The 26,633-nt window shown below is 52.1% G+C and overlaps 1 protein-coding gene across 7 annotated transcripts in view; it reads right to left on the bottom strand.

Annotated features, from left to right (window-relative positions):
- Nucleotides 1-26,633, bottom strand: part of TTC7B (tetratricopeptide repeat domain 7B) — a 304,943-nt gene that overhangs the window by 11,859 nt on the left and 266,451 nt on the right. For 5 of the 7 annotated variants that reach the window (XM_058292461.2, XM_058292482.1, XM_058292458.1 and 2 more), the window contains one exon: nt 24,651-24,853. In XM_058292461.2, coding sequence (XP_058148444.1) covers nt 24,651-24,853 — 203 coding nt within the window. Of the gene's footprint in view, nt 1-23,529; nt 23,630-24,650; nt 24,854-26,633 lie in introns of those variants that run through there. The other 2 variants (XM_058292477.2, XM_058292470.2) reach the window with 2 other exon arrangements.

Below are 26,633 nucleotides of genomic sequence, written 5' to 3'. Positions count from 1 at the left end.
TGCTGCTGCAGGCAGGGCCCTGGGGGCCCAGGTGGGTGGGGAGGTGAGGAACTGGTGCCAGATATGGGTCTGACTTCGGCATGCACACAGAAGCCCCTTCATGGACAGGACCAAGGTGCTGCGGGGGGCACCGGCCTAAGCAGAGAAGTGTCAGGAAGAGCAAGTCCCAGGTGACAACAAAGGACAACTGTGAGAAAGAATCCCAGGGCCGCTTCGGTGAGGTGGGGCTGGCAGGGGCCTCTGGTGAGGGGTGAAGAGGGGACAGGGGCATGCCTTGGGGTGCCCAGGCAGCCCTGTCATCCTGAGTCCTGAGCAGTTCTTGGTAATATTCCAGGTAAGTTCCCACCCGTCAGCCTCCGACTCCCCAGTCTGCCATTGAAACCATGCGTTCGGTTGCCATGAGCGTTAGCCCGGGGGAGAGGGAGGGAAAGCCACCGTTTGGCCCTGATGCGGTGGGACCTGCCATCAGCAGGCGGTGTTTTTCATGGGTGCTGGCGCGGCTCTCCTTGCTGGTACTTTTCCATTGGTAATGGGCAAGAGACTCCCGTGACTTATTTATACGCCTCCCTGGCTGACTTATTTATTTATTTTTATCTACCTTCCCCAACAACAATTGGGCAGAAACAACAGCACTGGGGCGGCCTGGAAGCCAGCGCTTCCCCACGGCCCTGCAGTGGAAAGTTTGGTGCTAATCACCCCCCAGAGGCCCGGGCACACAAGCCCTCAGCGGGAGGCGACTGCCGGAGCAGGTTTGGGAAGGTGGGCCTGCCCCTGGCTGTGCGTGGGCACCTGGGGCCTGCTCCCAACGGTGGTCTGAGAAGAGCGGGCCCTGACAGGAGCAGGCCTGGTGCCCCAGGAGCCGGCGGGGTGGGGTGTGGGGAGGGCGCAGCCGCAGGGCTCCAGCGTCAGTACGACCATTCGCAGGTGACCACCGCGCAGCTGCACTGAGGCTTCCCAGAGGCCTGGCCCCGTTCTGGATGGTTCCTCATCTGGCCTCTGCTGGGGTGGGGGGGGGTCACACCTCTGAGAAGCCGTTACTGACCATTTATCACCAAACACTGAAAGTGGAAGCCAGTCCCTTCTACCCAGAAGCCTGGGCCCTCCCCTGGGCAGGAGGCCAGGCGGGAGGAGGCAGGCTGGCTGGGGCACGGGACCGCTTGGGCCTGCTCTGCGTGCGATCCATCTGCCGCCCCACGCCAGGCAGAACCCTCTCCTCCCTCAGCCTCAGTTTCCTAAACTAGAAAATGAAGGGGTGGAAGAGATGGTCTCCAACCCAAAATTCTGGAGTTTGATAGACTCTTCAATCTGATTGATATTTTGTGGCGCATCGACACCCCCAGGGGGTCCCAGCTCTTTCAGGACTTACACTGCAAGTGCAGGGAGAGCAGCAAACACCATGTGGTGGACTCTCTCCTCTGGACCGTTGGGTAAAATGCCCCTGGCACGTCAGGAAGGGGCCAGGGCTGAGGCAGCCTGGCGGGTGTTGGGGGAGGAGGGAGCAGCCAGGGACTGTTCTTCAGCTGGAAAGTGGCACAAACAAGAGGACGGCCCAGGAACCGTGTCCCCACCTGCAGGGCAGCCCAGGAGGGAGGGGAGGGGCCTCGGCTGGCATTCAGTGTGGCGCCGGAGAGCTTCCTCCCTGACTCCCAGGTGCCCGCACCTTTAAGGGCAGGTTTGGCACTGTTTGGAGAAGTGACAAAGGTCGGGTGAACTGGAAGGCCCAGGGCTTTGCAGCTGGAAAGCTCTGAACAGCCAACAGAGCAGAAGAGAAGAGCACCCACTGCTGCACATGGGATCCTGGGGGCAGCGGGGGGGAGGCAAGGGCTCATCTCTGCATCCCCAGGGACCACAGGGGTTCTGGGAACGCAGCAGACACTCGGATGCTTCTGACTGAAAGGCAATCTCAGTCCCTGGCATGGCGCTTGGCACACTGTGGGCACTCGACAAATGACTGTGGGTGTCATCTCTCCGCTTGGCTCCCGTCACCTGCTGCTGTCCAGCCCAGGAGCCACCACGGGAACCCCGGCCCAGTCTCGCACCGACTTGTACTCCTGGGGCGCAGCGTGCGGTGCTCCTCGCAGGCTGGCCAGGAAGGGGAGAAGGCGCTCTCTCTGCGGGAGGATTGGTGAGGAGCTTCCCGGGCCCCAGCCCATGGCCACCTGAGCGGCTCCATCAGATTTAACAGAGTGCCAGTGACAGAGGCCACTGCCAAATGACACAGAGCCAACATGCTCCCCACAGCCTGGCCATTCAGACAGGGGACCAAGGCGGGGGCGGGGGGCCTGCGTCGTGGCCCGGGCACGATCCACGGCCGACCACGCCGAATGCAGTCATTGTGGCCAGCGCCTTCCCCATCCCTCCAGGGTCTGGCATGTGCTGCTTTTCCATGATCAGATAGGAACCAACAGAAGTGATGAGGTACTTTTGGATGAAGGGGGGACCGGAAGTGATAAGCCTTGGAACATTTCCCCCCTCACAAATAACAGAGCTCAAAACACAAATTTGGGTGAGAAGGTGGTGGAGGCACCCCCACTGGACAGTGTTCTGTCCTGAGTACTTCTCACTCGTACCACAGGAAAGTTCTGGGGTCCCAGGGACACCAGAGGGAAGCTCCGACCCAGAGAGGAAAATAAAACGGTCAGCCTGCCAGGAAATGGGGGCCTCAGCTCCTGGGGGTTTTCATAAACTTCTCACCAGGACCCTCAGTGGACCTTGGCTCTGAACTTGGGGCCCAGTGCCGGAGCAGAGCCAGGGATGGCGTAGGGGCAGCGGCCATCTGGGAAGCGCGTGGCTGCCCTGGAAATTGCTGCATCCATCAGGCAGGAGCCTCAGCCCAGCACTTCCCAACCCCCAGTTGAGCTCTTATCATTTACCACTTAAATATGGAATAAATTAGCATCAGGATTCGAGCCATTTCCTCAAAGCTCCCCAGGCAGCTGTGATGGGGAAGGGCACGCAGGCACTCAGGGCGCCGCGCTGGGCTGATGTGCAACGGCCGCCTGGCCCAGCGTGCCAGGGCTAACAAGGGGCCGCGCCCGCCTCCTCCGCAGCCACGTCAAGGCCTCGCAGGGCACTCAAGATGGATTGCCCAGGAGCTTAAAAAGTAACTTGGAGGACCCTGGGGAAAGCGGAAGCGAAAGGAGCAAATTAAAACAATGAGTCCTGTTCCTGGGTGCCCTCTGTGGTGGCATTTGCCCCACCGTTCAGGCCCCTGGGCTCCAGAGCTGTCCCCAGAGCTCAGCCTCCCTGAGGTCCACGTGGGTATGTCCTGGCTCACCCATTAGGAAGCTCTGTTGGTAAGGGAGTCCTTTCCTTCTCAATAATGGGCACAGGGCAGGGCCCCGGGGGGCTGGTGTCTGTCCTCTCTGGACTCTGGGAGACCTCTTCCTTTGCATACGAGTCTCACAGCTCGTCTGCTTGGGGAGAAGAGCAGGCCCAGAAGGCTAACTGCCAGGTACGTCTTGTGTGCTGGGCCAGCACCAAGAACGGTGTTCAACCCTCATGACAGCCCGTAGGCTGGTACTGTCACCCTCTGCATCATGCAGGGGAAGTCACACAAACTGCTGTGGCCTGGTGGAGCTGGAATTCAAACCTGGGTCTCTACGGCTACAAAATGTGCACTCTCCCCACCATTCCACCCCGCCACCCCCCCACTGCCTGCCTGGGCATTTCCGCGTCTAGTTCCTTCTCCTCTTGGTTCTCCCTTGCCCTCATTCAGCTTTTCTGTCTCTTATCTAGAGGGGTAAACAGCAAGCTCCATTATACTGGTGCCTTTACCCCAAAGCCTTGCGTCAGGAAATGTGTGCTTCTTCTCCACTGTCTCCCATCCTGTGCTCACCTCCTTTGCCTCCCTTTCCCTTGAAATAATTGGAACCATCTGGATCTGTGAGTTCAGTGATGCCCTGGTAAACTGACTCTCAGAGAGAAGACAAAAGTCCTGATTCGTTAGCATCTGCCAATTTCCATAGTAGAAAGACTCCCACCAGGGCAGATTTCAATGATCTCAGTGTGGGCGGAGCTGGGGAAGGAGGAGCTGCGGGCTGCTGGGCCCGCCGCCTCCCCACCCCTGGCCTAGTTGGAGGGCTGCACCCCCTGCCTGGCCTGCTAGTGGAGGGCTGCACCCCTGCCTGGCCTGCTAGTGGAGGGCTGCACCCCTGCCTGGCCTGCTAGTGGAGGGCTGCACCCCTGCCTGGTTTCTAGCTGGAGGGCTGCATGAGGCCCTGGCACAAGAGTGGAGGGACCACAAAGGGAAGATGGGCGGTGCTGGGTGCTGTCAACATGCGGGCATTGTCCTTCAAATCACACTGCTATCTTGATGGCTGACCGAGCAACACAAAAACACCATTTTCTCCAGGGTTGAGGACACAGAACGGGAGAGTCGTTTTCTTCCATCGTAGAGCAACTCCATTGGGGTAGGTATCGGTGAAACACCCTCAGAACACCTCAGACACCCTGGCTGGGAGGCTGGAGTGGGGACTTTTGTCTTCTCCCACTCGGTCTCCAGGAGATCACTCAGCTGCACAGCCTTCCAGCCCGGCTGCCTGACGGCCGACTGCCTTGTAAACTGGGCTACGTCCCATGCTGCACTCCCAGGGAGGGTGTGGGCGTGCACTAGCTCGCGAGGGGTAGGAGGTGGCTGGATGGGGCTGTAAGAAGGACTGCAAGAAGGACGGGGCTGTAGCCGGCTTCCTTTAATCATTCCAAAGGCAGCGGCAGATTTGTCACCTTTGTATAAGATGCCAGGCAGCAGGTAAAGAATTTAACAGCTTGTGGGAGTTCTAATTAGAGAGCCAATTATAACTCGATTGACCTGCCTTGCTTTGAAAGGCCTGGAAAAAAACTCATGTTGTCCTTAGGAAAAAGGAGATTTTGTTTCTAGCTTGTTCTGGGAGACTCCGGCAGCGATCACTTGCTCGCACTTTGGCTCAAGCCCCGCACATCTGGATGCTGGCTGCCCCCGACACAGAGCGTGACAGTGGACTGGCCTATCATCCGCACACTCTCCTCTCCTCCTTTATTGATGGAGGAAGACGGCATCACATGTTCTGGGCTCCCCTGCAGGGGAGGGTCAACTTCGTTTGGAAGGGCATTGGCCAGCATTTCGATTTCAGAGCTAATCAAGACTGGCCTCTTCGCAATGCCAGATCCCTTGCTTATTGTGTTGAGGGGTGGGTGGGGACCCAAGGTTCCCGTCAGAAATAGCCACTAATGTTACGTGCTTGGGGCCACTCACCTTCCCTGAGGGACAGAGATGAAGAGGGACATTGCACAATTCTAAGAACCAAGGCAGGGAAGCGGATTTGGCCCAACGGATAGAGCATCCACATGGCATGCCTAACACATGGGAGGTCCAGGGTTCAAACCCAGGGCCTCCTGGCCCACATGGTGAACTGGCCCATGCGCAGCCCTGATGCGCACAAGGAGTGCCGTGCCATGCAGGGGTGTCCCCCTTGTAGGGGAGCCCCATGCGCAAGTAGTGCACCCCGTAAGGAGAGCCGTCCAGCACAAAAAGGGTGCAGCCAGCCCAGGAGTGGCACCGCACACACAGAGAGCTGACACAGCAAGATGACGCAACAAAACGAGACATAGAATCCAGGTGCCACTGACAAGAATACAAGTGGACACAGAAGAACACACAGCAAATGGACACAGAGAGCAGACAACTGGGGGAGGGGTGGGGAAGGGGAAATAAATAAAAAATAAATCTTTAAAAAAAAAAAAAGAAGAACCAAGACACAGCATCTGGTTCTTCTGGTCATGCCTGTGATGGCACCTAGTCCCCCCACCCTGGGGGATGGGCATCATTATCCCCACTCTACAAAGGAAGAAACTGAGGCCCAGAAGAGTGCCGTGACCTGTCGAAGGGCACGCGGATCTCAGGGTGCAGCTGGGTGTGTAATTCAGATCACTTCCGCTTGTGACGCTCACTTAGCGACTGCTCTTGCTGGGGAGATCTTTCCACTGGCCACAGCCATGAGCAGGGCAGGGGCGGATTCAGCAAGCAAGAGGACTTGAGGATCTGACAGAGCCGGGCTATAAGTGTGAGCAGAACCTACGTTTTCTTGTTAGTCGAATTTCTCTCTTACTCCTTAAACGTGGGTGTTCCTTGGGTTCTGTCCTCAGCTCCCCTCTGCCTTCCTCTGGGAGTTACGTCCCGGGCATCCTCACCACCTCCTCACTTTGGGTACCACCTATGGGCAGCCTCGCCAGCCTTGACCGTGGTCCTGGCCTCCAGACCCACCCAGCCCTGCACCACCGGGCAGCTCTTCCTGGATGGACCCCAGCCGGGCCCTCTCCTGGGGCCCACCAGACTTCCACACTGCTCCCCCTGTGGCACTCAGCCAGGTGGATGCCTTGCAACCAGCCAGGCACCCGAGCAGGGTGCCTGGGAGCCCTCCGCCTTGAGCCCCCCTGCTCCCTCACTCGCCCGTGCTGTGCCCGCCTCCTCCCTCTCTCTTCTCTCAGCCTGTCAACGTGTTACTCCTGAGTCAGGTCCTTGGTGTTGCTGGCTTCTGCCTAACGCTCCTTCTGAGCTTCCAGAGCAATCTCTCCTGAACGTGGACCCCATCACACTGGCTTACTGTGGTTTTGTTTTAAACTTTTTTTATCATGAAAAATTTCAAGCATGTAGCAAAGGAGAAAGGTTAAAACAATGAACATCTATCTACCAATCATATAAATTAATAACCATTAACATTTTTATTTGCTTCATGTACTGGGGTAGGGGGACAGTCTTTAAAGTAAATTACAGACATTGTGACATTTCACCCCTAAATAAATGAGCCTGAATCTCTAAAAAATAAGGATTTTTGTTTTGTTTTGTTTTAAACTACAATGGTTCCAATTTTATTTAGCTTGGGTGCAATCTCCCTAGATTTATAGGATACTAATGGAATAAGTTAGCATTATATGTGTTAAATCTTTTTATATATTTATTTTTTGTCTTTTTTTTAAAAGATACATAGATCACAAAAAATGTTACATTAAAAAATGTAAGAGGTCCCCATATACCCTTATCATATCAACAACCTCTTTCATCATTGTGGCACATTCACTGCATTTGGTGAATACGTTTTGGAGCACTGCTGCACCACATGGATTATAGTTTACATTGTAGTTTACACTCTCTCCCTGTCCATTCAGTGGGTATGACAAGGTATATGATTGTGAGGATTCTGTTAAGTTTGTTAGGTGTGATGATGATTGTTTGGTACCAAACAAATCATGCCCCACAAACTTAACAGTGTCCTCACAATCATCTACTCACCTACTAGCTGGTCCCTATTCAGATTTCCCCAACTGTCCCATACACATCTCCCACAGCTGGTGTTTACTACCCGATTTTTAAAATCCATCTCTTGCTCCCAACTGGAAGACTCTGTGCTTCACTCAGGTCACTCCTGTGAGCCTTTTCTGTGCCCTGCCTCCCCCCACCGAGAACAGACCACCGGGGCCCTGCACATCTGCCTCTCACTTTTCTTAAAGTTACTTACATGCATATTTATGTCTTTCCTTCTAGACTCTCAGTCCTTGAGGGGAGATTCATTTTGATATGCTCAGGATCTAGTCCAGTACGTGGTACAGAACTAGGTTCCATGCTGCTTGCATGATTCATCACATTCAGTCCTCACACCAAGGATTTAGAGGCTGCTTTGCTGAACAAATGACCAGTGACTCAGTGAATGTGATGCTTAAGGGCAGAGCAGGAAAAAACCTGGCACACACTAGGTGCTCAAATATTCAGTCATCTCCTGCTTCAGAAGACCCTTACTGATATTCTAAAAGGCTCAAAAAGATCCATACCTGCAAAGCTGTTCTAAGAGACAGGTGTTGTGTAAATACCAGCAGACGAAGAAAGGGCAGAGAGTGGAGAGGGAAGGGGTATCAGTGTTGGACAGTGAACCTGCTGGGAGGTAAAGAAGGCATAGTAACCATGGGCAGGGGATTTTCTGCCAGGGCACGGTGGCTTGGAGTCCTGGGAGCTCTAGCTGGAGATATTTAGCTAGGTTGCGTTAGGACTTTTCTGGACACTGTGGCCCAGGATCTGAGAGCTCTCAGGCCTTGGCTCCATTCTCTCCTTTCCCAGAAGACTGCTGAGGCCTCGGGGAGCTAAATTAGTGGCAAGGCCACCTCTTCGCCCTGGGCAGTGCTCTTACCAAATGACCTGCCCTCCACTCTCTGGTCACCCATGCTAAAGAGGACAGGGCCCTGGAGCAGGTCCCCCTGGATCTGTGCAGGGGAGATGGACTTGCCTTGGCTCCAGGTGAGGACCTTCCAAAAGCCTGAGGATCTGACACTTGGTTATTGGTACATTTTGCCATGGGTACATTTGTCATTCCTTCCTCCTAAGCAACCCCTCACCCCCATGTCCTTGGTGACAGGAAGGGTGCCAAATGCTAACCTGGAGACATTCCTGCAATCGACTGGGTTCAAAAATCAGTGCTGAAGCTGGCAATCCTGGCATACTCTGGGGTCGGGGTAGCTATGAAACAGGGATGATACACAGTAGGGTGGGACACTTCTAGGCAAGGTGGGAGGTGAAAGGAGAGACAAACTCCATTCCATTTGGGAACAAAAGAGAAGGGAGAGGAGCTCAAGCAATGCTGCTTGGTTCATCAAGACACAGCAATGCTGCAATCCCTGGAAGGAACGGGCCAGAGTTCCCTGGAGCCAGGGTCTCCCTGCAGAAGTTCAATGAGTGGATCCCGTCTGCCCTGACCCCAATCCCCCAACTCCAGAAGGCAGGTGTGATTATTCCATTTTACAGATAGGGAACGTGGGTGTGAAACCTTCAAGCAGGGCCTGCCATTCCCTGCTCTGTGGCCTTGGCAAGCCCCTTCTCCTCTCTGGCCTCAGCTTCCACATCTGTTAAAGGGTGCTGAGCTTTGAGAATTCCAGTGAGATGCTAAATCCTACAATGCCTTCAACCCTCTGGGGAGTGTCTGGTCCAAAGGCTTCTATCTGACTCCTGTCCGTGTTAGAGCCTCATCTCCAACACTGGTTGAGGAAAAACTTCTCACAGGATGGTCTCCAGAGACCTTTGGGCTGAAGACTTAAACTCAGTCTAAAGGTCAGACAACATGTGGGGTGACATGGCCCAAAGAGAGAGCCCCAAGCACTCAGTGAGGCATCTCTGGGACTGACAACAAATGACGGGGAAGCAACTCAGGTATGAGGCAGGTTGGACTCTGCAAGCCCAGCTGGCGCAGAATGCCCGCTCTCCCATGGGGTCGGCCATAGCTCCCACTGGGTTCAGAGCCAAGCAGTGCAGGGGAGGAAGATGCTGAAAAGACAGCCCTAAAGTTTAGAGAGGCCAAAGTAAGGAGGGGGCACCATGGACCAGTATCTAAGAACAGAGATCAACCCAAGTAAGTGAAGGTGAAGAGCCTTCTCCAAGCCAGGGAGCAATAACTGTGGCACAGCAGGGAAGCTAAATGTCAAACTGTGCTGAAATAATGGGGCAGAACTTCTAAGAATAAAAGGTTTGGCTAGAGTATGTCAGATTTTAAATAATTTTAGATCAAAATTACTAATGGGAGACTGAACTGCGCTACCTGTAATTAGTCATCTCAGATTCCAAAACAGAAAATAGAAATAAACAGAGAATTAATGTTTTCCCTTAAGAGGCGGCAAAGGAATGCCTAATGCTAAAATGCACAGAAAGGCTTGCATTTGAGTCTGTGCTGGGTCTGAGCTGCTTCTGGGTCTGTGACCACAGCCCTCAGTGAAAGCAGGGTGGCCTGATGCCACATCTCCCAGGCCAGCAGGGAGAAAAGGACTGAGGTGGAGGCAGGATCCAAAATTGAGCAGAAAATGTCTGCAGAGAATCTAAGTGTCCAAAATGATGTTATTTTATGTGGGCGGGTAACTGGGGAGGGCAAGCCCAAGTGCCATAAGCCAAACAGAAGTCGTATGACTGTAAATCAGAAGTTCTAGATTCCCAGGGTGATAGTCCTTTCACTCCAAGGAGGACATGGATACCCAACAACCAGAAAATGTGATAACCTAAAAACACAGAGTTTCAGAAGGATGTAAGGACGTAGGTTACATCATAAGTAAACGACTTCCATTACCTGGCTCTCCCCCCAAAGCATCTCCAACACCTCCCCCTGGTCGACAGCCCTCCCCACCTATGGCTTTGACAGGTCCTTCTTTGCTGGGCAACTGTTACTGTTATCATTTCTGTTCCCAAGGACAGGGTGGCAGGGACTATGCAAACCAAGTCTGAGCAAGGTGGTCCCCGCCTCCTCCCCGAGGGAGATGGGAAAACAAAGAAAACATCTTGGTGCTGTGGTATTAAGAGGCCTGCTCCCACCTCGGTTTCGGGCAGGGACCCAGAGAAGAGGCGCTCTTAGGCTGGGACCAAGGTCAGAAGGCCACACGCTGAACTGGACCCGAGACTGACAGTCTGCAGTGGGCACCACCTCCAGAAGGCCGAGCATTGTTCCCGAGCTCCCATCAAGGGACGCGGGGGTGGCCTCGGGAAGACGACTGGCATGTGACCTACAGAAGCTCGCAAGCTGAGCATTCATCTGACCCACAGGTATAGGGCTTGGGCGTCTTTTTTTTCCAAGAAGGAAGTGACACCTGATATTTGCATGACACATGGGGGCGAGAGGACCAGGTGCCCTAGGCCAGGGGTAACCCGCCTCCGCCCCACCTCCCTGGCGTTCGTTCCCAGGAGCTGCAGCTGTCCATTTCTCGGCTCACCTGTGACCGCCAGGCACTGAGGGTGAGACTTTGGCCTAAAGGCCTATGTGATGGGCAGGAGAATTCCGGGCCCTGTAAAGGTTCTCTGCAGCAGAGGAGCCGGAGCTTCTGGGAGTGCACAGCCCCAATCCTTTGGCATCTGCTCACTTCAACATCTCCAGCTTGGAGGTCCAGGCGCCAGGGAGGGCCACCTTAGTCTCTCAGGTCCTGGGGCCTGGCATCTGTCTTACAGGGTGAGCTCTAAGATGGCAAGTAGCTGGGCCCAGGAAAGGCATAGCCTGGTTCTCCAAAAATTATCATCTTGGTTTCTGGGTTAGAACTCAAGTCTCTCATGAGTATGGCTAATGTGAGTTGTTTCTCAGAGGATGATCTCTGACTAAAGAGGGAAAACTGAAGGGCCAGGCCATGGAGTCCTGAGAAGTTTACAGACAACTGCCACCTGGGCGCACCTGCCCTCCAGCAGCTGCCTGCCCTCTGGACAGAGGTGAGTACCAGAGGGCACCACTGGGCATGTGTCCAGTCTTGGAAGACCACTGTAGACTCCAGCAGGGCCACCAGACCTGGTTCCATGGCAGCCTCTAGTCTAAGGACAGTGATGACCATGTACCCCAAACTGGGGTACAGGATCTGTCAAGGAAAAATATGCATGGGGCAAAGGACAGAGCCTGAACTTGGGAGGGGCTGCCCCTGCCACCTTCGCCCATGACTGGTCCCTGGAGCTGGGGCTACAGGGTTGCCTGGGGACCTGATGAGATTCCCCCCCCCGCCACTCCCGCCTATCACATCTTCTCTGAGATTCAGCTTGAAACACACTGAGATCCTGCTGCACTGGAAGGTTCCACTACATAGCATGGACCTAGCTTCCCTGGCCTCACATGAAATCATGTGGCAGCATCCCCCTGTCTTGCCTGGAAGTAATTTCCTGTACTTGTGGTTGGAAAGGGCTCAGCCAAGGCTGAATCAACAAATGCCCCAAACTCCTCTGCACAAAGAAAGTTAACCTGACTCTGAAAACAATATGTTCCTAATTACTTGCTCATTTTCTCCTCCATTATTAGATGCAGTCTGGGATCATTTGATGTATCATTCTAGCTATCTATCTTGCTCAAAATCTGTTCAGGAAGTGGCACCCCATTTGTAAAAGAGGGTACCTGCTGAGTTTGCTTACAGGTGTCTTCTGTCCTCCCTTTCCCCTCCACTTGCCCTGTCCACTCCCATCTCCTGCCCCTTGGTCTGTGCAGGCTGTGCTGCCTCAGTCAAGGTGGCTTCCCACAAGAAAAGAACGAAGAACCCCATGTTGGTTCAACAAACACTTCAAGAGAGCTAGGGGAAGCAGACGTGGCTCAACTGATAGAGCATCTGTCTACTATATGGAGGGTCCAGGGTTTGATCCCCAGGGCCTCCTGACCCGTGTGGTAAGCTGGCCCATGTACAATGCTGCTGTGCACAAGGAGTGCCATGCCACACAGGGGCACCCCTGTGTAGGGGTGCCCCATGCACAAGGAGTGCACACTGCAAGGAGAGCCGCCCTGTGTGAAAAAAGTGCAGCCCATCCAGAAGTGGCGCTGCGCACAGAGAGCTGACGCAACAAGATGATGGAACAAAAAAGAGACGCAGTTTCCCAGTGCCTCGGGATAACGCAAGTGGACGCAGAGGACCACACAGTGAATGGACACAGAGTAGATGGGGTGGAGGGGAGGAGGAAGGAGAGAGAAATTTTTAAAAAACCTTAAATAAAGAAAGGAAAGGAAGGGAAGGAAGGGAAGAAAGGGAAGGAAGGAAGGGAAGGAAGGGAAGGAAGAGAAAGAAAGAGAGCTGGGGCCCCTCTGGGGAATGGGTAGATGGAGGAGGTGATATCTGAACTGGGCTCATAACAGGCTGTGTGCCCTTCCTGCCACCAAGGCCTTCCCCTGCCCTTCAGGTTGGGAACCCACTCCCACCCTGGTCATGGGGAGGGACCCAGTTCAGCCTCCCCAGAGACCAGAAGAGGTGCTCTCTGCCTCTCCCAGAGAACAAGTCACATCAGCCAGGGCCTCCCTCTATGCCTCCTCCTTTCCACTAACAGCCTGGGGCCATGCTCAGTGCTCAGTCTGCTGAAAAGCCAAAGGGCCATGCTTTAGCTAAACACGGGCTGTGATAGACATATGTGTGTGTGTGTATGCATGTATATTTAATAAATTCTTTATTCTGAAATAATTTCAAACTTATAGGACAGTTGCCAAAGTAATACAAAACCCATAGAGAGATCTGCAACGTACCCCCTACCCAGATACCCAGATCCACCAACTTTGGTCATTTTGCCACATTTGCTGTATCATTCTATCTATCTATCTATCTATCTATCTATCTATCTATCTATCTATCTATCTATCTATCTATCTATCTATTTCTAAACACATGAAAGTAGGTTGCACTTCACCTAAGAACAAGGACATTCACTTGTGTAACTTATGTTCACTTATGTAACCATCTTAAGTACCATAAAAAAGTTCAAGAAATTTAACACTGCTAGAAAGCTTTCATCCATATTCCAATTTTCTCATACGTCCCAATAATGTCCTTTTGGACACTTTCTCTTCCATTATTAGATCCAGTCTGGGATGATGTATTGACTTGAATTGCTACTGTTTCTTAGTCTTTTTTTTTTTAAATTATGGAAACATGTATATTGAACATCTTTTCATGTGCTTATCGACCAAATGTATATGTCTTTGGAGAAATGTCTGTTTAAATCCTTTGCCCATTTTAAATTAGGTTGTTTGTCTTTTAGTTGTTGAGTTCTAGGAGTTCATATATTCTGGATATTAAACCTTTAGCTGATATATGGTTTCCAAATATTTTCTCCCCATGATATATTTAATTTCAGCTCCCCCCGGCCAATGAAATGTGGTCATCCTAGTTCAGAGGAGAAGCTACGCCCATGTGCGCTTGTACAGACTTAGAAAGGAGATGTGTCATTCCTTGTCAAAAGGATACAGAGGAGCTTCCATCCTAGGTTTTTCCATCCTAGCTGATTTTTATGGAGTACTGCGTACCCTGTACTAATTCTTTTCACCTGCACAATAACACCATCATGGGGGCACTATCATTATTCCCATTTTACAGCTGAGAAAATAGAAGTACAGAAAGATTAAGGAACTTATCTTATGTCGTGAGTTAGCAGGTGACAATGCTGGGACTCACATCCAGGCAGGCTGTCCCCAGGGCCACGCACTCACCATCTGTCGATGTTTAGAAGGACTGGAGCCCTCTTACTGAACTTTCTTACTGACACTCAGATGGGTTTGTCTCATCTAGCTCTGACAGGAGCTGGGCCCCAGTCCTGGGATAGCTTTTTCTAGCGTCACTGCCGCTCTACGCCACAAACAAGTGCCCTCCTCTGCTGGGATGAGCCTTCCAATCCTCATCCCTTGGCCCTCAGTACACTTTCTGGAGTCTCATGGAGGAATTCTAGCTCTTCCAGGATGCACAGGTAACTATAATGTCACGGTGGGACCTCCCTGAGCTTCCAGAAAGCAAGTCCCTGGAAAACAGGGCTCCACATGAGGGTTTAACCGAATGCAGTCAGCCACTTCACCGGAAGTCAGAATTGGAAGTGTAGTTATCCAGAAAGGATCTATGGAAGGTCCTTCTGTTTGATGGTTTGGAACACTGTGAACTGCACTCAAAGCTGACAAGGGTTTTATAAATTTGGTCTGAGTTGAACCATTGCAGGCTGGACTGAAAGGGACAGAGAAGGGACAAATTGAAGGAAGGATGACTTCAAGGGTAGAACCAAGGAAGCCATAGCCTGGACCAAAGAGATCTCCTCAGGCTAGGAGAGTGGGCCCACCCATGTGTGTGGAAAGGGCAGGTTCACCCTGCATTTGGAGGGGGCAGCCCATCTGCCCTGGTGCTTGGAGAGGGCAGGCCTTGCGCCCTGTTGTTCAGGAAGAGTGCTGCTACCCCAGTGTTTAGAGATGGTGGGCCTGTGCTCCCAAGTTTGTGGAGAGTCTGATTGCCACCCTAGGGCCCAGAGAGGGTGGGGCTTGTGCCCTGGGGTTTGTGGAGAGCCTGCCACCATCCTGATGCTTGGGGAGGGTAGGGCCTTCACTGCAGGGTTCTGGAAGAGTTTGGCAGCTGTGCAGGTGCTTGGAAGGGGCGGGGCTGCTGCTTCATCAGGCCAAGAGGACAAAACATAGATCCATAGATGTCTCAAACCTGGAAATCTAATGGAGTTTGCTCTGCTGGGTTTTGGAGTTGTTTGGAACTTGTGGCCCCTGTTTTCCTTCCAATTTCTCCCTTCTGGAATGGGAAAGACTACCCTATACCTGTCCCACTATTGTATACTGGAAGCAGGTAACTTGTTTTCTAGGTTTCAAGGATCTACAGACACAGGGAAATTCTGCCCCAAGATGTCTCAAACCCATAACCTATCTTGATGAGACTTGGTCCTTAGCATTATTGCTGAAATGATTTAAGACTTGTGGTATGTAGTGATGGAATGAACGCATTTTGCATGTGGGGAGAACATGTCTTTTTGGGGCCCAGAGGGTAGACGGGTGGCTTGGGGCTATGCACTCCAGAAAAACATATTCTTAAACACACGCCATTCCTGTGAGTGTGAACCCTTGTAAATAGGCCTTTGGTGAGGTTACTTCAGATAAGGTGCATCCCTCCTGACTCAGGATGGGTGTTAATCCTATCTCTGAAGGGCTTCACAGAGAAGGCCACAGAGAGAGAAAGTGACAGGGAGCAGCAGGAAGCTCGAAGTCACTGGAACCCAGAAGAGAACTCAAGACACCGCCATGTGCACTGCCATGTGACAGAAAAGCCAAGGGCCAAGGATTGTCAACAGCCAGTCCCCAAATGCCAGTCTTTTGGGAGAAAATAGCACCTTTATGATGCCTTAATTTTGGACTTTTCCTTGTCTCAGGATGGTAAGCCAACATATTCCTGTTGTGGAAGCCAGCCCATTGCATGGTATTTGATTTAGCAGCCAGGAAAGTAAAACCGTCATCAGGTCTGCAGGCTGAACGTCCTTAGCTTCTCCTAAATCTCACCATCCCTGGCCACCCTCCTCCAATTGTGAGCAGTCTGTCCCTAACAATGATAATAACAATGGCATTTATTGGGCCTTACTATGTGCAAGGAAAGCATTTGACTGTAATCGTGCAGAGGGACCTGAGGCTTAGGGAGGGCATGCATCCATGAGGCTTGGGGAGGGCATGCACTCCGTCCTCCCTCCTCTGCCTCAGGTACGCCCGCGGAACACAGTGGCCCCACCAGCATGGGTCATGGGGTCAAAGCCTGTGGGTTTTCTGCGATGGCATCCTGCCTTTCGGAGGGTCCCTTTTATTCTTATGGTGCTTTGGCCCAAGTGATGCTGGTATCCCCAACAGAGGCCACATGATACATTTCCAGCCTGGGAGCAGCCTTTATTAGATGCTGCAGAGTATTCCCCACCAGCCATGCGGGGGTGGGCTGCTCAGCTTGGTGGGGAGATGGTTACAGTCTCAAATTCAGGGAGGCAGCAAGTTTCCCTCCCCTCCTCCACCCCCTCATTTATTTGCTCTCAAACAAGATCAGAGGGATGTACTTGTAATGAGGTCTTGAAAGCACTGGGAGGAGATTTCTGTAGAGATTCGAAAGGCCCTCAAAAGCTGTAGCAGAACTAAAATAAACCAGAACAAAACCAGTCAGAAAAGAAAGGGGTAGGAGTTGGCTCTGAGACCACACATTCAAGCCAACTGTACAACCTGGGGCAAGCGACTCAAGCAGACACGGCTTGGCCATCCGGCTCCGTGACGGGGGCACAGCAGAGTCCTGCGGCAGGGTTTGCGATGGGACGAGTGTGAGTGACAGGTGAGCCTGTGGAGGTGCGCTGAGCCCGGCACAGGAGGGGTGAGCGCTTGGGGGATGCGAGCCCTCAGGGCTGTAGGGCTGCTGTCATCAGGCACAGTGGCAAACCCCTGCGTGGGCTGAGCGTGGTGATGGATGGCTACGTCAGAATGTCCTACCTACCACCACAGAAGAGATGCACTTTCACTGGTGAGAGAGAAAGAAGGCAGAGAAGAAAGGCTTGCCTTCGGTGAAAGTCTGCCCGGGCTCACAGAAGGGAGAAGATTTTGCTCAAAAGACAAAACAGGTCATGGGTTCTTTTCTTTTTCCTTCTTTCTCACTTTCTCTTGGGGTCAGTCCCCCTGACCACTTCCAGGCTCCACCCTCCTTTGTCTCTGCCACTGGTCTGGGCCCTCATGGCTAGGTTTGCTCTCCCACCCTCCATGCCACTGGACGCTACGGGACTGACTCAGTGGCATGGCCACCTCAGGATGCCAGAGGTGCACGCACGGAAGTCCCTGATGCTTCAGCTCCTCAGCCCCAGGCTGGCCGCCCCCTCCACCCACACTTCAGAACAGGGCCAGGTACTGCCAATCCTTGGCTGCCCTTCTCAGAATGGGAAAGAAATCACTTCCCGAGAGCCAATTTCAGGTTCTAGACAAGTCTTCTCTCTAGGACAGTCAGTTTTTAATTGGCAATGAAGATTGCAACAGAATACACAAAAAGGGGAAGTTCTCTTACACGGCTATACTGACATGTACTCTTCTTGGTTTGACTCCTAACTTACAATGTGACTTGGGAGAGGCCACAAAGAACAGTGTTCTCCGTCAGTAAAAAAGAAATTTGCCATTTCACCGCATATTGCAGGAACAAACACATCAAATATGGCCCATGAGGTTTTACATTTTTGGTAGCGAGAAAAGTTAAATTCATGCCAAGTACTCATAATTCCTGAAAAGGCCTCAAGTGACTGAAGGAGCTAAAACGCACAGTGTGCACCATTAAAGAAAGGGAGAGGGAAGCGGACTTGGCCCAGTGGATAGGGCGTCTGCCTGCCACATGGGAGGTCCACGGTTCAAACCCCGGGCCTCCTTGACCCATGTGGAGCTGGCCCACGTGCAGTGCTGATGCACTCAAGGAATGCCGTGCCATGCAGAGGTGTCCCCCGCATAGGGGAGCCCCATGCACAATGAGTGCGCCCTGTAAGGAGAGCTGCCCAGTGCGAAAGAAAGTTCAGCCTGCCTAGGGATGGTGCCACACACATGGAGAGCTGACGCAGCAAGATGATGCAACAAAAAGAGACACAGATTCCCAGTTCCGCTGACAACAGAAGCGGACAAAGAAGAACACACAGCAAATGGACACAGAGAACAGACAAGTGGGGTGAGGGGGGATGGGGAGAGAAATAAATAAAATAAATCTTCAAAAAATAAAGAAAGAAAGAAAGAAAGAAAGGGAGAGATGGTGGGAAAAAGAGCAAAGAGCTGAACACCCAATAGAAATGCACTACTTTTCCCTCTTTACTGTTAGTTTGAACTCCAAGCAGTGAATACATGTATTAAAGAAATTAAGGCCTGTATACTTTTCAAAGGGCACTATCAACACACATAGTCCTGTCTAGGAAAGATATCCAAATATTTCTTAAGCCTCTCCTCAAGGAAAAAATGAATGTGTTCCCCTAATTTTAAAAACTTGGGAAGCAGATTTGGCCCAACGGGAGAAGCGGCTTTGGCCTAACAGATAGGGCATCTACCTATCACACGGGGGGTCCAAGGTTCAAACCCCGGGCCTCCTGACCCATGTGATGAGCTGGCCCACGTGCAGTGCTGATGCGTGCAAGGAGTGCCCTGCCACGCAGGGTATCCCCCGTGTAGGGGAGCCCCACGCGCAAGGAGTGCACCCCATAAGGAGAGCTGCCCACCACAAAAAAAAGTGCAGCCTGTCCAGGAGTGGCGCCACACACACGGAGCTGACACAGCAAGACGACGCAACAAAATGAGACACAGATTTCGTGTGCTGCTGACAAGAATGCAAGTGGACACAGAAGATCACACAGCGAATGGACACAGAAAGCAGACAACCTGGAGGAGGGGTAAGCGAAGAGAAATAAATTAAAAAATAAATCTTTAAAAAAATAAAAGTAAAAAAAATAAAAACATTGAAAAAATTCTGACAAAATAAAATACAATGACTAGCTGAAGGAGCCTTCTCATGAGAGTATCATGAAGTTTTGTTTCCTGCCCATCATTCTTTCGATGTACAGAAAGAAAATTGATACTTTGGATGAAAGGAATCCATTTAAAAGTCAGCATTTGAAAGGGGAAGGTGTTCTCATTTCTATTTCACTCGCTTACTTGTGCCTGGATCTTACCCAGAGGAACAGAAGGGGGCCAAGCCCTGTCTTTAAGACCAGTTTCTACAAGGGGAGAACTGGAGATGCGCTGAGGCGCCACCCTGCCCTGCCCACAGCCCCGAGCCCTCCTCAGCTGATGGCAAAGCCCCTCCCCACACAGTCGCAGCTGTTGGGCCCGGAGCTGCCTCAGAAGCTCATCATCTTGGCCCTGCGTCTGCAGGACGACAAATTGGAAAACACTGCTAACTAATGAAATGTCAGACACGAGCAATTGTGCTCCACTCTCACTTAACAGATGGACACTTTAAAAGATGGGAGAGAGGGAGAAAACCAACAAAGTTTCATGATTTAGCAAGGCAAGCTGCCTTAGGCCAGCCGGAGCTCATCTCTTTCCCTCAGTTCAAGCCCATTTTCCCACAGTAAACAGCCACGCAAGCCTGAAGGCAGTTTAAAGAAAGCTCTGGCACCAGACGGGCCCAGCTCAGTGAGCCAGCTTCGTTTTCATGAATACTTCTGCAGCAACCTTTACAAGAGTTAAACCAACTTCAAATGGAGGAGCCGCCCGTAAGACGTCCCACTGCAGGGCACGTTTTGATAGCCTCCTTAGACCGTGCCTTCGGGTATTTCTGAATAAAATGCCTCTTCAAACATCCCAGCTGATCTCTCTGCCAGCCTTCTGCGACCAGCAGGCTCCCTTGGAACAGAACTGCAACACGTTGACGCCACTTCAGATTCTGATGTTTCAGAAAATACCACCATGGAGAAACCCCCCAAAACAGCCTGGGCATGAAACCTTCAGCCACCTTGAACGAACTAAGGGAGTTTCACGTCTTCCTGTCCACTCTGGGCCTGCCAAGCCCGAACCAGAAAGCTTACTCTATTCTTAGATTGTCCCCTTATGCAGACTCAAAAAACGTCTTCCCACGGAGCGGTAACCCCCTTCCAACCTCGTCGCTGTAGTCGTCCATACTGCACCCCCCTCCCGAGGGCCTCCCCCCAGAGGGTCTCCAGCCCTGCGTCTTCCCATGTCTGCTTAACTGGAGAGCTCCACCAGGGGTCTTCCGTCACTAGCTCCTCTGGGGGAGGGGGCGTTCCACCTCCTGGACCCTCCAGCTGCCCTCCTTTGAATGGCTGGGGGGCTTTTCTGTCCTTTTCCAGGCCCCTGCCTTGTCCTGGGAACATCAACACTGAAGGGGATGGCCCCTTGCGCTTTTTTTTTTTACTTTTTCTTATTTTTATTTTATTGAAGTGTATCATTCATACATGCCCTTGTGCTTTTAATCCAGTCTCTCCTTGCTCAGTGTCAGCTCTGGGATATAATTGTCTCTGCAGGAGCAGACTCCCCCGTTCACTTTGACATCTCGGTCCTCCTCCTTCCCTGACGTGGGGCAGGGGTGGGAGCCATCACCGGTGCCTCCACTGCCCACAGTTCTCGGGGCACAGTCCCCTTCAAGGCTGCCTTGGGCACTGCAGTTCCTCACCCCCCGCCCCCACTCTGCTGGCCCCGCCTGACCCCCACCATCTGCTTCTGTTTCACACCTTTTCTCAACCTGTCAAGTGGACTGGAGGAAGGTCTAAGCATCCTGCTAAGATCCTCTAGTACAAATATATTTCTCAGCAATCCTCTCCCCTTCTAGGCTTATCGACTCCCTTCCACAAACATTTTTGGCTCTCCCCCACCTTTCTCCATCTTCTGGGAGCTCCTGCTCCTCTCTTACCCTCCAAACTCACACACTGTCCTCAAAAGCCCAGACTGACATTATCAGAGGGCACACAGATGTCCCTGTTTGCAGCCAGTTCCTATGCTGGTGGTTCTGTCCTCAGCTATACACAGCCTTGGGACCAATCCTTGCTGCTCCTCTGCCCCCTTGGTCCACTGTGAACCACATTTCCCTCCTCTCCCCACTACTTGGGAACACAGAACCAGTGGCTTGAAAACATTTGCTCTGTTTCATTAATGCATTTGGGGTACTGTGAGCTAAAGGCTTTTTAACATAGCATGCAAATGTATGTAAATGTATACACTCATGCAAAATAATATGAAAATATGCCTTTAGGTTTTCTGGAAAAAGCCTGATCACTCTATGGATTCCTCTCCCTGTTACCAACTTTACTTTGTTATTTTTTCTTATCCCTTCAGCTCTTTGCTTCCTTAGTACTATCTTCCCACACTTGGCTCTTACTGCCTCCTTGTCTTATGCTAACTCATTAATACAAACACTGTATTTCTTTTCTCCCTTCTTCATGTATGTGAACTTAAACACAAATATGAAGACTAAAACTATTGGAAAATAGCCAATTTTCTCTATGATTTAATTCATGTATCTCTTGTCCATTCTGACCTTCTATTTACGGGAGCAAATACTGTGTGCCTTGCAAGTCATTATTGCTTTTTAAAAAAATATTAAAATGTTCACATTTCTACTTTTAATTCGAGTCAGATAACCTGGCACATGTTGCCACTTACAACTCCTGAATTTAATAACTGTTCTTCAGAGCTGAACCAAAGCAAACCTCCTGGCAGCTCTCTGCAGTCATCGTCAGCCACTTGGTCTTTACCCGTCACATGCAATGCGGGTTCCTCTCTTCAAATTGGTGCCCTTCCTCTGTCCCTCCAGGCCCTCCCCATTGTTCTCCACTACCCACAATCTGCTCCTTCCCTTGGAACCTCCTTGGGTCTTTGGTGGTCTCCAGTGGCCAGGGCCTTCAAACTCCTTCTAGTCTTTACTTTCTGAACCTCACCCTGGCCCTGGCCTGGGGCAGGGCAACCTGGCCCTGCTCTTTGCACACATTTGCCTCTCCCTGGCACCAGTAGCTGTCATCACTCTGATTCTGCCTCCCTCTGCCATAGAAACCTGGAGCTCCTGGTCTCTTCCCTGGCACTCAAACTGGAACACAGACAGCTTCTGTTCTCTCTTCCTCTTGACTTAGGGTTTTGTGAATCAACAAGAGATTTCAGATCTTGTGTTTAGTTTGTATCTGGGCCTTACTGGCACTAATTTTATCCACATTTACAGCTGAGGAAACCAAGGCGCAAAGAAACTGAGTAACTTGCCCAAGGTCCCAAAGGTACTGGGTGACAGAACCGGGATTCTAAGCTGGGCCAGTCTGGTTCGGGAATCTCATGAGCCTCTGTGGTGTGCTGCAAAGGTCATCTTCTTCCCTTTTCCACCCGAGGCCATGGGAACACAGCTTTCCTGTGTGGCGTGGAGAGGGGAGAAAGCAAGTGACAGGCTGCGATATCCCAGGACTGAAGAGCCTGGGGATTCCAAAGGCCGCCTCTGCGAGTGGGAAGTGGCCAGCTGGGGCAAACACAAGCCAGGGTGCATTATTTATAAGATCACCAAGAAGATGCCTTCCAAGCTACCCTCTGGGCGTCACTCTGATCGTGGTCATTTGGCAACGTTTCTGACTGGAGGAATCTAAGCTCCTCAACGGTGCATAGATTTGCTGGCCTCAACTTGCCTCCTGGATAGTTTTTGTTTTTTAATATCCAGGATGCATGGAGAGAAACTGTAAGAGTTGACTATTGCTATTTTCTACTGGCAAGGCCTTTGATGGCAGCTAATGCCTCTGAGCCTGAACAGGCTCTGGCGTTGCCATGGTTGCAGCAGGCAAGACCTCCGCCTGCACCCTGGTGCCTTGCTCACCCGGCTCTCCAGTGCTGGGCCAACTGCCTGTTCCTTTCAGAAAGGAAGGAGGCGCCTGGCATTTGTCAGAGAGCTCCAGTGTCCTGAAAAGCAGCAAAGGTGAAATGTAGAACTTTCCTGGCCGAGCTTTCTATCTGATCTTTTGTCTATTGTGTTCCCCTCAGGGACGAACAAGAAATACCTCTCTGAATAATTTATAGGCCCTTAGGTAGAAACACGCTGCCTTTTTTTAATAAAAAGCTGAATACACGGCGTTGATTATCTCTCTTCTGCAATGCTCTCACGAAAAGCATAGAGATCTGAAAAGCTCTTTAAAAATTCCTCTTACAACAGTGAGACAAAAATTAAGAGCCATGTAATATTTTTCGTCAAACAGACTAATGTTTGGGTAATATGTAAAATTATTTATTAAGCTAAAATGAGCTACAAAACACTCATAAAGGGAAGTTGAAAACAGTAGCTGCAATTATTACATGATCTGATTTATTTTTAAAACTGAAAACGACTGCCACCAGTTTTCCTTTACTGCACACCTACGAGGTGTCAGGAGCTAGGCTGGGTTTGCCGAGAACAGCATTTCACTCGGTCCTCACTGCAGCCTTCCCGGGGGAGCGACCGTGCAATTGGCAGGAACACCGAGGCCCCTAGAGGTTAGGTGACAAGCCCGAGGTTTCCCAGGAGTAAGGATGAGGGCTGAGTTCGAGTTCAGATCTGACTTGTAAACAAGTACTCATCCAGGGCCGCCCCCCATACCTAATCTTTCCCTTGCTGAATACAGAAGTTTCGGCTCAGCCCCTTCCTCAGTCTGCAGAGTTACTGTGAGAAGTGGCAAGACGCTGAAGGCTCCTCTGGAGAACATTTTATTCATCTGTTATAAAACCACATTCTCTTAGCACTGGGCAGAGGCCCACAGCCGAGCTAGTTGAACGCCTTCATTTTACAGGAAGGAAACCGAGGTGCCGAGAGCTTAGCGGCCTTCACCAAGGCAAAGTACGAGCGTGAGACGCTCTTGGGAGCAGAACTCTGTTCCTGGACTCCTCTTTCTTCCACAGCACACGCCACCATCTCATCACTGGCACTGGGCTCTCAAGGGCTGCTGACACAAAAGGCACCTAAAGCTTATTACAAAGCCTTTCCTTCCTATGACTCAGTATATCAGAGATGTCCTGTTGCTAAGCATGAAAAAAAATTCAGAACCTAAGCTTTGCATGCAGGCCCGGAGAAAGCAGCACGGCTTGTCTCCAGATCCTTAGACCTTGCTACCTTCCAGACTCCTCTTGCAGAAAGGTACCAGCAGGCCCATGGCACTGTGGGGCAGCTACACTCAATACCTGCTCTTAAAAGACGAGAACCCTCCAGAGGCCACCGCGTGCTCCCTCGCCCAGTTGAAACCAAGACAGTTGGGGCCAACTCCAGGATCTCCCCAGCAACGTCCATGGCAAGGGAGGAAGGGGGAGCAGTAGGGGAACCCTAAGCCTCCGACCTGCGCGTCCTGGAGAGGAGGCGAGCCTTTTACAAAGGACACATGCATTTCTGGAGAGCCACCATACCCATAAGCAGCGTGGAAACCAGGGCGACTTACCTGTGTACCTGGCCTAGTGCTGCCGGGCTCCTCCCACCTCCCCATGCAACAGGGCCTGTCCCTCCCTCTTCTGGCAAGATGCCCCTTACTGTCCTGGGGACAAGCTGGAGTCTGAGGTTCCCACCAGGCAAGAGAGCCCCAGGCTGCCGAGTGCCCTGGCTTTATACTCAAGTCTTCCCCCGGGGGTGGCTCGCCCCCAAGCCGGCTGCTGTCAGCAGTCTAGAGACCCAGGCCACCAGCCTGTCTGCATCAGACCCAGGGCTCTGGGTGGCTGGGACTCCTGACAGGAAACCACTAACTCAGACTTTTCTATGGCACCTATAGGACTGGCATGTAGGTTGCACTGTCAACTCCTAGGGATGCCACCTGCACGAGCTACTACAGGAAGAAGCCTGCTGGCTTTGGCAAGGGGAATGCCTGGCAAGCTAGCAGCCTCTGGTCCTTGGACCCAGAAGAGGGTCTGAGGGCTGTGAACTACCTGCTGCCTCCAAGGGGAGCCCCCAATCCAAGAGTGGGGGGCTGGCCCCAGACTCACCAGTCGCTGCATGCTCTTCACGTGGGTGGGGCTGATGGATAAGGCTTCTTCATACCAGCGCCGGGCTTCATCGATGTTTCCTCGCAGCTCCGCAACCTGGCCTCGCATGTACAGGACGTTGTGGGACATCGGGAAGAGGTTGGCAGCTTCCTGGGTGCATGCTGTGGCTTCCGCAGGCTTCCCAATGCCAATGTAGACCTCAGCTGTGGGGAGGAGAGCAGAAACCAGATGCTTTCCTTGTCTGCTGCCCTCAGAGGCCCCGGGAGCAGCTGTGACTTGGCTTGGGGACACTTACAGTCCCTCCAGAGGAGTTTGGCCGGTTCTTCTGAAAAAGGCAGGGCCCAGGGCTAGTCAGCCCCCCACCCCGAGTGGCAACAGCTGCAGCTGGATGGTCCTCCGTGCCCACTGTGACACAGGGTCTCAAAGCGCTTGGCACCGTCCCTTGCAGGGAATACAACACAAGGGTGGCAGGCTTCGGGCTCACAGGCCTGAGGCCTGGAACAAAATGGCTGCCCCATCAGACCCCGCCCTCAGACTGGGGAAAGTTTACACAGCCTGGAGACGAGCCATGGCATCAGCACAAGCTGTCACTGTCACACAAGCAGGACCATGACCTTTCTTCTCACCGCATGCCTCAACTCTCACCGTGGCATGGAGGTCCCAAAAGCTCCACAGCCCGGGTCTCCCCCACCTGCCAGGAGTCCAGCCCGCCCTTCTAAGCACATGAGGTCTCTCAGGCGGGCCACACTCGAGGGTCCAGGAAGGAAGGCCCCCTCGTGCCCCGACCCCTCCTGTGGGCCTCCTCTGGCCACGGCACCGCCATCTTCCCAGCTGATGGGGCCTGCGTCTTCAAGGACGTCCAGACTCCCATCTCACACCTCCTCTCCGCGGCCACTACAGCCACACCTGCCTCACCAGGCGGCCTCCCACTCCGGGCCCGTGGCCCCCTTCCCCCCTTCCAGGCCTTCCTCATCAGTGCTCGCCTTGACCACTGGCCTCCATTCCTGGCAGAAAATGATGTTTGCGCCCCTATCTCCAAGTTCTGTATACATAACTATCAGTTACATCCGGGACCTGTTTTGTACACGATATTATATATAATATGACACCCATACAAAGAGAGATGCTAAAGGAATGCCCTGGAGATGAAAGTGTTATCATTTTCCTGCCCACCTCAACAAATGCCTGCTGCAGCCCACTTCAGAAACTGCTGCGACAACGACAAAGCCTCTTGCCTGCCTGCTCACCTCCTGCCTTGCCGGCCAGTTGGTCCCACACAGACTGAAGGTGCAGGTTGAGTCTGCACTACCCTATGAGCCTGTGTTCCCACTGCTCTCTAAGGCAGAGCTCTGGTCTGGCCATTCCATCGGCTTCTCTGTGGCCTTTGTGCCCGCTGTCTCTTCGCCTGGTGGGCGGCGGCTACCAGGACCCCTCTCACCTCCTCAGACCTTTCCCCAAGAAGCCTCCCAGCAAGGCCTCCCCTGATCATCCTTTTAAGCTGCTGCTTCCCCTAGCCCACCTGGCCCTACCCATTTCCTCCCTCTGCTTTTTCTCCCTAATACAACCACCTGAAAGGTTTATTTTCCTTACTTATCTCACAATTACTGTTTGTCTCCCTGACAAGATGTCCAGCATAAGCTGCATGAGGGCAGGGACCGTGTCTGGGCGGCTTACTGCTGGCCCCCAGTGGCTTGAATAGTACCTAGCACAGCTGGAGTTGCCAAAGACTTGTTGAATGAATGAATGAATAATTATAGCACCAGTAACAAGGCTCCTTAAACATGAGCTTTGTGCCAGGAACTGCTCTCATTTTAAAATGTTATTTGCACGGTGACCCACTAGGTAGGTACTTTCATTATCCCCATCGTACAGAGGAGAAAATGGAGGCATGGAGAGGCTAAGCAACTTGCCCAAGGTCCAAGGGCAAGTTGGAGGCAGACCCAAGAACCAAACGCAGGCAGTCTGGCTCAGAGTCAGTGCTCT

The sequence above is a fragment of the Dasypus novemcinctus genome, chromosome 3 (assembly GCF_030445035.2).
Source record: "Dasypus novemcinctus isolate mDasNov1 chromosome 3, mDasNov1.1.hap2, whole genome shotgun sequence".
NCBI lineage: Eukaryota > Metazoa > Chordata > Mammalia > Cingulata > Dasypodidae > Dasypus > Dasypus novemcinctus.
The sequence above is the reverse complement of the archived record's forward strand: the minus strand, read 5'-3'. Positions and strand labels throughout refer to the sequence as shown.